Here is a 12073-nt window from a genome sequence, read left to right on the forward strand (position 1 = left end):
AATTACATGCTTGATAAAGTTATAAAACTATTTAAACTTATAAGCCAAAAACTTTGCTTTTTTCCTCTAATTCTTCATGGTAGGCTTACGGTATGCTTGGATGGACGGGCTTTTTAAGGCATACTTTTCCTTTTCTTGTTTTTTCTGGTATTTAATAGAGCCAGAGACTGCAGTGGACTGTGTGGATGAAGATACTCAGCCAACCTTGCGTGTGGAGCATGCATTGAAATGCTTGCCTTCATATGATTCATCCAAGGCCTCACGTGTAGCACACAGCAATTCTTTTTTGTATTGGACAATTCGTGACTATGCTGATGCATATCGATCTGGTCAGACCACACCATCTAATGTAAGCTAATACAAATATATTTTCTGGGTTACTTAGAACGATTGGAGAATATATTAAGAATCCTAAATTCTGGTTAGGTGGCAGAATGTATCATCTCAGCTGTGGAAGAATCACTCAATAGAAACCCCCCATTGATCTTTTTCATTTCTTTCAATGCCAATGAACTCAGAAAGCAAGCTGCTGCTTCTACAAGGCGCTTTGAAGAAGGTAGAGATAGAATATTATATTACAGTTGATGTGGATGAGTTAATTAATTCAATATCTATATGACAAGTCTGGTAACTTCCACTTTTCTAGGATCACCCCTGTCTATTTTGGATGGCATTTTTATTGCAATTAAGGATGACATAGATTGCTATCCCTATCCTTCTAAAGGTACAACTTCTATCATCATTGTATTTCTGTTGAAGAGCATTTTGGGTTGTATACATTGACATAAAAGATGTTTGCATGGATTTTTCTGATTTAGGTGGCACAGTCTGGTTTCACAAGGTAAGAGAGGTCAAGCAAGATGCAGTTTGTGTGTCAAGATTACGCAGTTGTGGGGCGATATTAGCTGGGAAGGCAAATATGCATGAGCTTGGTATGGGAGTTACTGGGAATAATCCACATTATGGGTAATGCCACATAACAAATTTGAGTTTCGTACTCTTAAGAAGTTCTTAGAGTTCTTTAATCCAAATATTTTATTTATTTTACATATATGATGGTTACAAGTACAACAAAGGGAAACAATTCATGAAAATCCACAGATGTGATAAACTATATTGTTGGATCCCTTCCTTCACTGACTTTTATTGTCCATTTTGCAGAATTTCTATGTGATGCATCTGTATTACATTTTACAGCCCTTCTTGGGCTAATTGCTTAAATGTCATATATTATTCCCAGAGAGTAACTCATTTTCAGAAAAAGGACAAGATAAAGGATTAGTACCCTGGTATCCAACATGCCCATTGGCAATATAAATCTGAGCAATTCAATTCTAATTTTTAAACATACACTGGTAATCATGAATGAAAACTCAAGTACAAATAGCTGTCTAATGTACTATTGCTGTTGAGAATATACGGAATAGTACTCCTCATTTTGGTATTGTATGTGTTTCTATTCACTACTGATGTACTCCATCTTCTGACAAAATCTCTGGGATCTTTCACTCACTCAAAGCTTCTCTAAATTATTTGTTGCTCCTTTCCTAGTTCTTTGTTTTATTATACTTCCTCAAATTTGTTTTAGCCATTTTCTTCATGGTGAATCAACTCACAATTCAGCCCTATCTGCCCAACACTCCTCATTCATCTTCTTCCTTTCCTAGCTTTGCATTCTACCATCCATTTTACCTTTCTTTTAACCCTATCAGCTTTGTGTTTCTTGTGGTGCAAACTGGCACCTAATGGCGTCAATGTCTATTGACAGGAATAAGGATGCAAATTGAATTTCTCTTATCTCCCACTTTTACTGCTATTAAATATATATTGTCTTAAATCATTACATGCTTTAGAAAGAATACCTACAAATCTCCATGATGCAAATTAATATAACAAAAAAGTCATTAAGAAAATTTCCCAATCAAGCTTTCATTTCGATTCTGTTAAATTTCCATGCGTCAGCTAAGACCTGAGCCTAGGACCTCCCATAGGTCAATGAGCTGCATTAACACTGAGCTATCAGCCCTCTATGTGGTTCCTTCTAGGAGCCCCCCCTCCCCTCAAGCCACATTTGTGCTTGAGGTTCCTAGTCTTGCTTTGATACTGTGTTAAATTTCGATGTGCCAGCTACGACTCTAACTTAGGACCTCTAGTAGTCTGCCAGGCCACTCTACCACTGAGCTATTGGCCCCATGTCTGGTTTGGAATGCACATTTTCTGACAGATTGGGGAGATTGGCATTGCACAAGCAGCCATGACTTCCTTTTACAGAGCAAGTTTTAAGTAGAACAACATTTTAGATATGCAAAATAAACCTGTACTTGTTTCAATATTGGGTTTTGTATGTAAAATATGCTCATGAAAATTTGGATATATATAGTGTCTTAATCGAGTCTTGCTGATCTTACAAATTTCTTATTAATGCTTATTGTTAGAAAGTAATTTGAATTTTAAAGTCTCCCAACAAGATTGAAACCTTTTTTTGCTCATAACTGTGTCAGGATTTTTTTGGCCCATCAACACCACAAAAGATCAATAATAAATGACCCTTGAACCTAAGCATGGAAAAAGGATGGACAATATTTTTACTACCAAAAATGAAATAGATGACAATGCATATGAACTGATGTTTTGCATATGCTTACATCTTTACTACCTACACAACTGATGCAATCTAGTTGCACTTAGAGAAATGTGCATTTAAATAAAAACGTGCATTAGGTACAAGACTGTCTTAGGTGTCATAGAAGGATTTCAAAATTTCAAGTTAATATTATAGCACACTAGAGTTACTTCAAATCCACTAACAATCTATCCTAGTCTATCAAGTATCAACCTAGGTAACAAATCCTCGTTGAAGTGGTAATACCAAGTCCAACTAACTCAATTCTGATAGATAACTAATCTAAATTGCATAAAATATCTAGGATACTCTAATTTATTTATTACATAATAATGTGTGGCATTAAAATACACCAAAAAATTGATCCTTTAGCGACGATGTGCTTTATGTTGTTGATACATAAATCAACACTGTAATTCAAAGTTGCATTTAGGGTGAAAAGACAATTTGTATGAGGAAGTGTACTTTTAATATGTAAAAATTTCTATATGTTATAGAAGGTCATGTCATAAAGATCTTGTTATAGGAGTTACAAAGGATAATAAAGGGTCATATCTTAAAGATTTTGTTATAGGAGTTACAAAGGATAATAAAAGGTCATATCATAAAGATCCTGTTATAGGAGTTACAAAGGATAATAAAAGGTCATGTCATAAAGATCTTTTTATAGGTGTCATGAGGAGTTAAAATGATTCTAAGTTGAATTATCTTTGGTTTCATAGGAAATTACGGAGAGTCTTTTGTGTCACAATGAGGTGTGACAAGCATCTACTATCCCACATGTTGAATTGAGTAATAAAAAGGCTTGAAGGATAAGAGGAAAGGGATATTCTAGAGTATACTTGAGGAAGGTGCTTTTTTTTGGGAATTATTCATTGTTCCCCAAGGATGTAACTTTTGGTTTTTTTTGTTCGAACTTGAAATAGGAATGCCCTTGGGACAACAAGATGAGGATGAAATGTTCTCCCTTTGTCCTTTGGGTGCTAGTTGTGGGGGTGGCAGTCCTTGGGATGACTCCCTTTGCAGGGAAAGTTTGAGGATGCCCTACCAACTTCAAGATGCTTAGAAGATGCCTAGACATCCCTTGATCAACCTAGTTGTACCCCCAATAATTGAGGGACACCTAGACTAAAAAAATCATTAAAAATAACCACATTTATATTAGAAAAAAATCCTCAACCTTAACTAAAAGGGGGTTTGCCAAAGACTCAACCCCTAAAAAAGATAGAAAAATGCTTTTCCACCCTCATTTGAAATCACCATCAACAATTTGCAAGAGGAAGAGGAAGAGATCTGTATTCCAATCATCATTTATCAATATAGATTCAAAACTTGAACTTCAAATTAGAATCTTCAATATAAATGGTTTTCTTTTTTGATTTAGGGTTTTACTGTTCCATAGAAAGTTTTTATTCAAATAAAAATCAGTCGATAACTATTTCTTTATTCTATTTTTTTCGGGAATTTTCTTTTTCATTTTTACCCTTTTTCAAGTTTAGGGTTTTTTTTAACTTTGTTCAAGTTAAAACTAGATAGCTGATTTTTGTTTTTGAAATTTTTGTATTTTACCAGAAATATTAGAATTCCAAATTAAATGGACAAGATTGAACTTCTGCCTATTCTTTGCTTTTCCATCTCGTGCCATTCAAAGCAAGAAAAAGTAGGAAAATCAGAAGTCTCTTATGTAATGATCCCAAAATAATTGGGCCAGTCGTATGGCAGTTTCCTTAACACCCTGCATTTGAGTTCTTTTCAAATTAAGAATTTTTAATAAATAGAAGTTTCCTTATCGAGTTGGCAGACTTGAGCGGGAAGAATTTTTAATAAATAGAAGATTCCTTATTGGGTCAACAGACTTGAGCGGGAATTTTATTTAGTATTTTTTGTTTTTTATGCTATTTCCATTTTGGAGTCAGCCTTGCCTAAATCCGCCTTGACTCCTATAAATAGAGGATGTGTTGTCAAAGGTAGGGTAGTTTTGGAAGTTGAATGTGAAGCCTTAGTGCACGAGTAGAGACCTGGGACACTACCCTCAGGGATCAAGCAAGGTGGGACGATCCTCCCTACCCTTGCCATTCTTTTGACAAGGATACATAGTTTGAATCTGATTTGCAGGAAGATTTGCAATGCTATGAGAGAAGCTGGGTCTGCATGTTATTATTTTCATCTATCTCAGTAAGATATGGATATAATTGAGATGGACAAACCCAAGGTTTTGTAATGATGTTTTCAGATCTGCTTAATTCAATGAAATGCTAATTATTGTTGGTGCGCTGCATATTTTGTGATTGGTTTTAGAGTAGCTTGATGCGTCTAGAGTGTTAGTTAACTACCTTGATTCAATTAAAGGATGACATTAACATACTGAGAAATCATTTTCTGATTTTTTTGTTTTATATATAGAATTGGCATATTTCAGTGGTATCAGAGCCTTGATTCTGCCAACTTGTGGGATTGTTGATGAGTGAGAGAAAGCAAAGGTATCAACTAAGGGAGAAAAAGAAGGGTTTCAATGTGGATGATAAAGAAGATGACCCTGCCCAAGCCTTCTTCAAGAGATCCGAGGAATTTCATCTTAATATATGTCGAAGACTATGAGAGAAATGATCCAGCTGTTAAAGGGGAGTAATCAGCATTAGAATGGGGACAAACCTGCAAATGAAGGGAGTGAAGAAAGCAACACAAAGGAAGGGAAGTTTGTGACTGATGGAGAAAGAAATTCAGTCAACACCAAATCATTTAGAGCAAAGTTTTTGACACATGAGGAGGTTAATGAAGAACAATCCGATCAAGCTAGTGAAATGGGACAGCTCCATGCTGAGTATCACTCATTAAGTGAGGCAGTTAGAAATGATATGACCTTCGTGGAGTATTTTAATCTGAAATCAAGGGGAGGACATAGGAAGAAAGGTCTTGATGAAAGGAAGGACATCTAGCACTGGTTAGGCAAGATCATAATCCCAAACTTTGATGGAACAAATAGTATATCAGCGTGATCATGGTTGTAGAAACTGGACACTTCTCACTAAACCCCATGCTCGAAGAGGAAGCCCTCAAGTTTTCCACCTTGAACTTGGAAGGAATAGCACATGAATGGTGGTACCACGGTATGGTAACTCAAGGTCATGATGTAATAACATCCATAGAAGGATTCAGTCAATGGCTAATTGAAAGGTTTGACAGAATTGACCCAAAGTTAATTTTCGAGATCTAGCCCAGCTGTTCAACAAGAAGGCAAAGTGGAGGATTATGTTGCAACATTCCAAAAACTTTCTGTCATGGTGCCTGATGTAATAGATATGAGAATCATAGTACTCTTTGTGGAAGGATTAGTTGAACCTCTCAAGGGATTACTCAAAGCATTAAATCCTACAACTTTCCAAGGAGCCATCACGATCGCTTTTAACCCAAAAGATTCAATTGCAAGAGATAGTTTTAGTCACAAGAGAATCCCACCTATATAGCCCAAGAAGCCTTTCCAAAGATAGTTTCAGTCACAAGAGAATCCCACCTATACAACCCAAGAAGCCTTTCCAAAGAAACACAATACCCTTGAGTATGCCTATAGCAAAGAATGGGCATAACGATGTCACTAGGAATGAATTAAGGAGGAGGAAGTTGTGTTTTACATGTAAGGAACCATGGTAGCTTGGGCATTGCTGTTTAGGGAAGGGACAAATCCATTACATTGAAGTAATCTTTGACGAGGAATCTGAAGGTGAAGGAATATGAAAAGGAAATCGAAAGTGTAGGAGGACCTTCTGGAGGAACTTTGGCAGCTCTCACCGGAGAACCACATTACAATGCTTTCCGCTTAAAAGGGGACTTGAAAGGACACAAGGTAATCATGCTCATTGATAGTGGAGCTACTTATAATTATGTCAATTGGGAGGTAGTTAAGAGACTTGGATTGAACATCATCCCAATTGAGGGATTTGATGTGAAGGTAGCTAGTGGAACAATCCTCTCATGTATTTGTAAGGTTCCCCAAATGGAGTTAGCAATGGGAGATTACAAATTGAAGGATGATTTCTATGTAATTGACATGGAAATGGAAGTAGTCTTGGGATGCCAATGGTTGTATGCAATTGACAAGTATGAGACCAACCATCATACTATGGAGACCTCTTTCCAACACAATGGGAAAAAGGTAGTTTTACATGGAATATCCAGCAAAGGGCCAATGGGAATATCTGGCAAGAGGATGGAGCGAGTCTTCCGTAAGGGACAAGTAGCATGGGTAGCGAAATGCCACCTCACCAACACAAGTGCTACAAGGAAAGGATATGCTACCAATATGCAGATTCAATCTATTTTGGATAAACATAACAAGGTGTTCAAAGACATTCTCCCAAGACCACCCCTCGACAGAGGGTTTTGAAATGCCCCCCTTAGTTTTTCAATTTTTTAACACAACAAGATTCACTCGTTAAGGTTAGGATAATCAAAAACTTGCACTGAAAGGAAATTCTGAAAGTAAAGCAATCGCTCAACCACTTGTTCAGCGGGAGGACTGAATTAAGCAAATGACAATCACACAACCAATTTTCAGCGGGATGACTAGGAATAACAAAACTATCACTCAACCACTTATTTAGTGAGAGGACAAGAGTACAATATAAAATAGAGATAGGCGGCCTAGCAAGCCTCTATAACCAAACTATCACTCAACCACTTATTTAGCGAGAGGACCAAAGTACAATATGAAATAGAGATAGGCGGCGGAGCCAGCCTCTTCCACTTATTCAGTGGACACTAAGAAACAAATCATAATGAAGTTGCTGTTAGTACTACTAATCAACATTACAATAAGTAACATGAATTGCAAATCAAGAGGTATTGCTATCCAACAGCTGCAAATGATGTCCAATGTTATTCTCAAGTTTCAAGAGACTCTCCACCAAAGAAACAACCTCCCAAACTCCAAACACGAAATCTAATATAGTTAACCGACAAACTGAAAATACAGACCAGCAACATAAAAACTCACTAAAATGCTCGTAACTCCTCCAAAACTCGACAGAAAGGCTTGAAATCAAATGCTAAAGAAGGCTAGAGAGGAGACGCTAAAACCTAAACCCTTAAAAAGTAGCAGGTTTCACCTAACATACATTGCATGCTTCCCAATGCAGACACACATGGTACGGCTTGGGAGAGAGGGCAAACTTCACTATAAAATTCAAATTTGCATTAAAACCTCTGAAAATTTGCAAAAAGGATCACCTAGGCCAAAGGAAAACATAGAGAGAATACCCAAAAGCAACAAAAACCCTCCCGAAGACTTATGATTGAATTTCACTGTCAGCTCCACAATAACCAGCAACCTGGAAGTTCACAAAGACCCCAAAATATCAGAAAACTGAAAAAGCCTCACTAAAATCCATCTCAATATAGCTCAATCTATTCCTCTGGATGAGAAATAGACTCTCCAATCAGCTAGGTATTATCTCTCAAGCACGAAATTGACACAAGCTAGGAAGCTCTCAACTTCGAAGCACAAGTCTGGCACAAATTCGGCAGCACTTCGTTACAAATATTCATGGATACCAAAACAAGAGCCCAACACACTTATTTATAACCTTGGTGTCTCCAAATTCAAATTCACATTCCCTCCAAATGGACGACAAACCCAAATGCACACTAATTTCACCTTAATCTGAAATTTGCGTTTCATTTCCCCTCCTTTCCAAGTCGACCTTCACATAGAAGCAATTATACTTTATAAAAATGACAATAAAATAATAATGTGGAGTCCAAGGTAGATAAGTGAAATATATTATAAAATTAACTTATTTCCCATAATGCGTCCATCTTGCCTTATTTTCCCTCAACAAGAAGTCGCCCAATCTTATCACATAAAATAATACTTTATCACCTCAAGTCGTTCCCTTAGGTCATAACCAGAAATGCATAAGTCATACGCCTAGGCCAAGGGGGGCATTAAAAAATATTAAAAATACTTTTCCCATGTGCTAAATTGTCATAGTGAACTGAAGGCCAAAGTACTGAAAATTGCACTGCCAGAAATAGCCTCTAAACTCGACCACTGAAACTTGCCAAAAATAGCACTTACTCAAAATAGCATACAACTAAAAATAGTGTGTCCAAATGCATTTTAACCACATTCTAAGCAATTGTTGCAACTTACTAAAAATTGTAAGTTCGGAAAAGTCTTCAGATTCGTTTGCATGTCACACCATCGCGAGGCTCTCAAAATTCCAGAAAAACCCAGAAAAATAAGCTGTCCTTGCCCCCACTTACTAAAAATAGTAAGTTTACCAAAATCCACTGATTGCTACGCATGTACCATCATTGCGAAGCTTTCTGAAAACCTAGAAGGAATCTGGAATCAAAATTGTAAAACTCCAATATGCAAGCCACCAAAATTTCCAAAACATCCTTCTAGAAAATAGGAAACCCTAATTCTACCTCTGATTGACCAACAGTCCCCAAAACAAAGTAGAGCGGAAAAGGGGACATTATAGTCTGCCCTTCCATAAATTGCTTGTCCTCAAGCAATGCCACCACAACCTCCAAAAAATTTTAAACTAATCCACATCAAAGCAAGTACGATCCCAGGGTCCCATGTTTATCTCATGAAGAACCCACCATGCTAATGCTGCGCCACTCTGATCACATCAGTGAAAACATCATGCCAAAACTGCACTAACTTCCCTTGTAACTCCAAAATGTTACCATCCACGATATTCAAACTGAAAAATCTTGGAGGACTAAAATTAATAAAATGCAACATCTCATGCCCATAAAGCTTTGAGTAATCAATATCAACAATGACATTGTCTATCTCAAGCCTGGGCAATAGGAAATAAAGTCTACTCAACTCACAATCAAACTCCCCAAGATATCTCCCCAAGGCGTCAAGCACAGCCATTACTGTAAATGTGACTTCTCCAAATCTCCCTGCAAGGAGGAAAACAATCCTTTGCAAGAGCTCAACAAACTCATCCCCATAACTCCACATGAATCTACTAGGCCTCAATTGAATTATTTTGATACAACCATGGATATTTCTGAAAACTCTTATAGTTCCCACTCCAAGCACCTCAGGATGATGAACCATAGAAAACAAAGGTTTGCTGTCCCAATCATAAGTAGAAGAGAGGGCATAAGGATAACCACTAGTTAGAGCTTGAACACTTCTCATACACGCACATTGATTGCCCCAACTTGCCATACCTCTCAATTGAGACCATAAACCCATCCTACTAGGAGAGTGTGAAGTTTGAAAGAGAGTACACCAGTAGCCCACCAAGTCTGCAATGATTGACTTGAGATCTGATCTTAGGAAAATCAGCATCCAATTAGATGAATAGTTGTTGCAACACAGGAAATTGTCATCCAAAACAACACGTCTGCTTACGTCCAAGGTTAGAAATATCCTCTCTAGTGACTCCAACTCCACATAGAACCATCCTTTGCTCAGAATATCTTTCCAATCCACTAGTTGATGAGAAAAAGGAACCATCAAATTGCTGTTAAAGAAGGGAACCGTGCCATCAAGACTGAAAATTTGTTCTTTATCCCTCCAAAGATTCTTCTTTCCATAGATAATAAGCTACATCAGACCATGTTGACGATCTCGACCCTGGATACCCAATTGAAAGTGATTTTCAACACATTGAAAAGAAAACTCAACACATCCCCAAGTGCTAGTAAGGATCAAGTGCATACTTAAGAAATTGATGTCCCCTCTAGTGAACCCTTGAAGCCTAACCATGAAATCTTCAACAACATTGGAGTATGAAACACATGTTGTCCTCAAATCCAACTCCTAAAATGGACTAGTATGAGCCTTATTAATATTCAACTCAAGGAATAGGTTATCAAGCATGCAATCATCACGTTCTGGTCCTTCTTTCTCCCCTACTTCATGAGTAACGAGTCTGAAATCTTCACTCCTTACTGCTGCAATGAAACCTTGGACGGCTACTAAACTGTGTTTAGACAACACCTTGATGCCAAAGATGTTGAAATCATCTTGATTCAACACTTCCCAAGTGGAGTCTTCATCCTCAACCCCACTTATGCATTCAGTATCAAGTAGCCTCGAAAGATTACTATTCACAAAACATGGCACATCCTCATGGTTTGACATCACATCATCCATACATTGGAAACCATACTTAGTCTCATGTTCGATCACTTCACCACATGTTTTATCATCTATCACGAAGAGAGGGTTTTCATAACTTTCCTTGATACCCACTTCAAAGAGAGAGTTATCAAGAATCTGGAAGCCATCCCTTTCCTCTTGCTCACTTCCATCTTGTTGATCCGAATTTGCACATGCAACTTTTGTTTTTCTTGTGAAGTTCTCAAGATCAAACTCTTCTCGAAGACTATCAAGCTCACCAATTACTTGCTCGATTTCTTCAGCTCTTTGTGCATTCTCTTGCTCCTTGAAAAGTTTGAAATCAACAAACTGATTTTCTACCTCTATTAGAACCGAGTATTTTCTAACATGTCCTTTGTTGACTCAAGCTCAAGAGTAAGCTCTTCAACTTTCCTCTCTTTTCTTTGGAAAGCACTAAGGATCTTCTTTGCAGATTCGATGGCATAATCACGATCTGTGATCAATTGTATGCACTTTGATTTCAATGTCTCCAAAGAGTCTTTGATTAGTTGCAGATTAGGGAGAGCAACTTCATCCTTAACTCCTTTCTGTGTCTCTTCAATTTGAGCCTTCCAATAGAGTTTTTCTATCAAATTATGTGTATGGTCAAACCCAGATTGAACTCGCACCTCATTCTCAAAGGACCTCATTAATTTACCCTTCCACTCATGAACATGCAAAGCTGGTGTACTGGTGATTGGCTGTAACTGAAAGTCAAAGCTTTGTTTCTTGTCTTCGCTGCTCTCAAAGCTGCTCCAAGATTCCTTTTCTTCATCACCCACTAGCTGCAATCGCTCAATATCATAAAGAGGATCAAATTCTACTAAATCATCAAGTTTTTGCTTACCACCAACTTCATGAATAGGCAAATCAGATTTGTATTTTAGAACCTCTTTAAACTTTCCATCATCAAGAACCATATGATCCTCTAGCTCTACATCTTCCTCAATGTCCTCTTGATCAAAGGACGTGGTAGCCCCAAACTTGATCAATGAGTCATTGCTGATCGCTGTTTTGAAAGTTTCTGTAGAAACATATTCTTCTTTAATGGCTGCAACCATCTCAAAGGGGTCATTATGGACTTTTGCCAAGCAAAATTTTTTCCCAAAGACAACTTATCCTCTAATGGCCTCTTCATAGCTTACAACACAATCTGTTTTTTGAGCCTCATCAGGATCAAAGGGGAATTCATCCCACACGGTTTCCTCGTCGTCCTTACCTGCCTTCATACCTGGATCCCAAATGCTAATAGGCTGATTACTTTGTTCAGTTAAAAAGGTTCACCATAGCTCCAAGTATTATCCAGATCTAGTGGT

General features: G+C 37.5%; 1 protein-coding gene across 4 annotated transcripts in view; it reads left to right on the plus strand.

Annotated features, from left to right (window-relative positions):
- LOC131053733 (fatty acid amide hydrolase) overlaps nt 1–12073 on the plus strand; it is a 237331-nt gene that overhangs the window by 2826 nt on the left and 222432 nt on the right. For all 4 annotated transcript variants that reach the window (XM_059207212.1, XM_057988365.2, XM_059207213.1 and 1 more), the window contains 4 exons: nt 159–349; nt 427–556; nt 647–724; nt 819–966. In XM_059207212.1, coding sequence (XP_059063195.1) covers nt 159–349; nt 427–556; nt 647–724; nt 819–966 — 547 coding nt within the window. The remainder of the gene's footprint in view (nt 1–158; nt 350–426; nt 557–646; nt 725–818; nt 967–12073) is intronic.

This window comes from Cryptomeria japonica, chromosome 6 (assembly GCF_030272615.1).
Source record: "Cryptomeria japonica chromosome 6, Sugi_1.0, whole genome shotgun sequence".
Taxonomy (NCBI): Eukaryota; Viridiplantae; Streptophyta; class Pinopsida; order Cupressales; family Cupressaceae; genus Cryptomeria; species Cryptomeria japonica.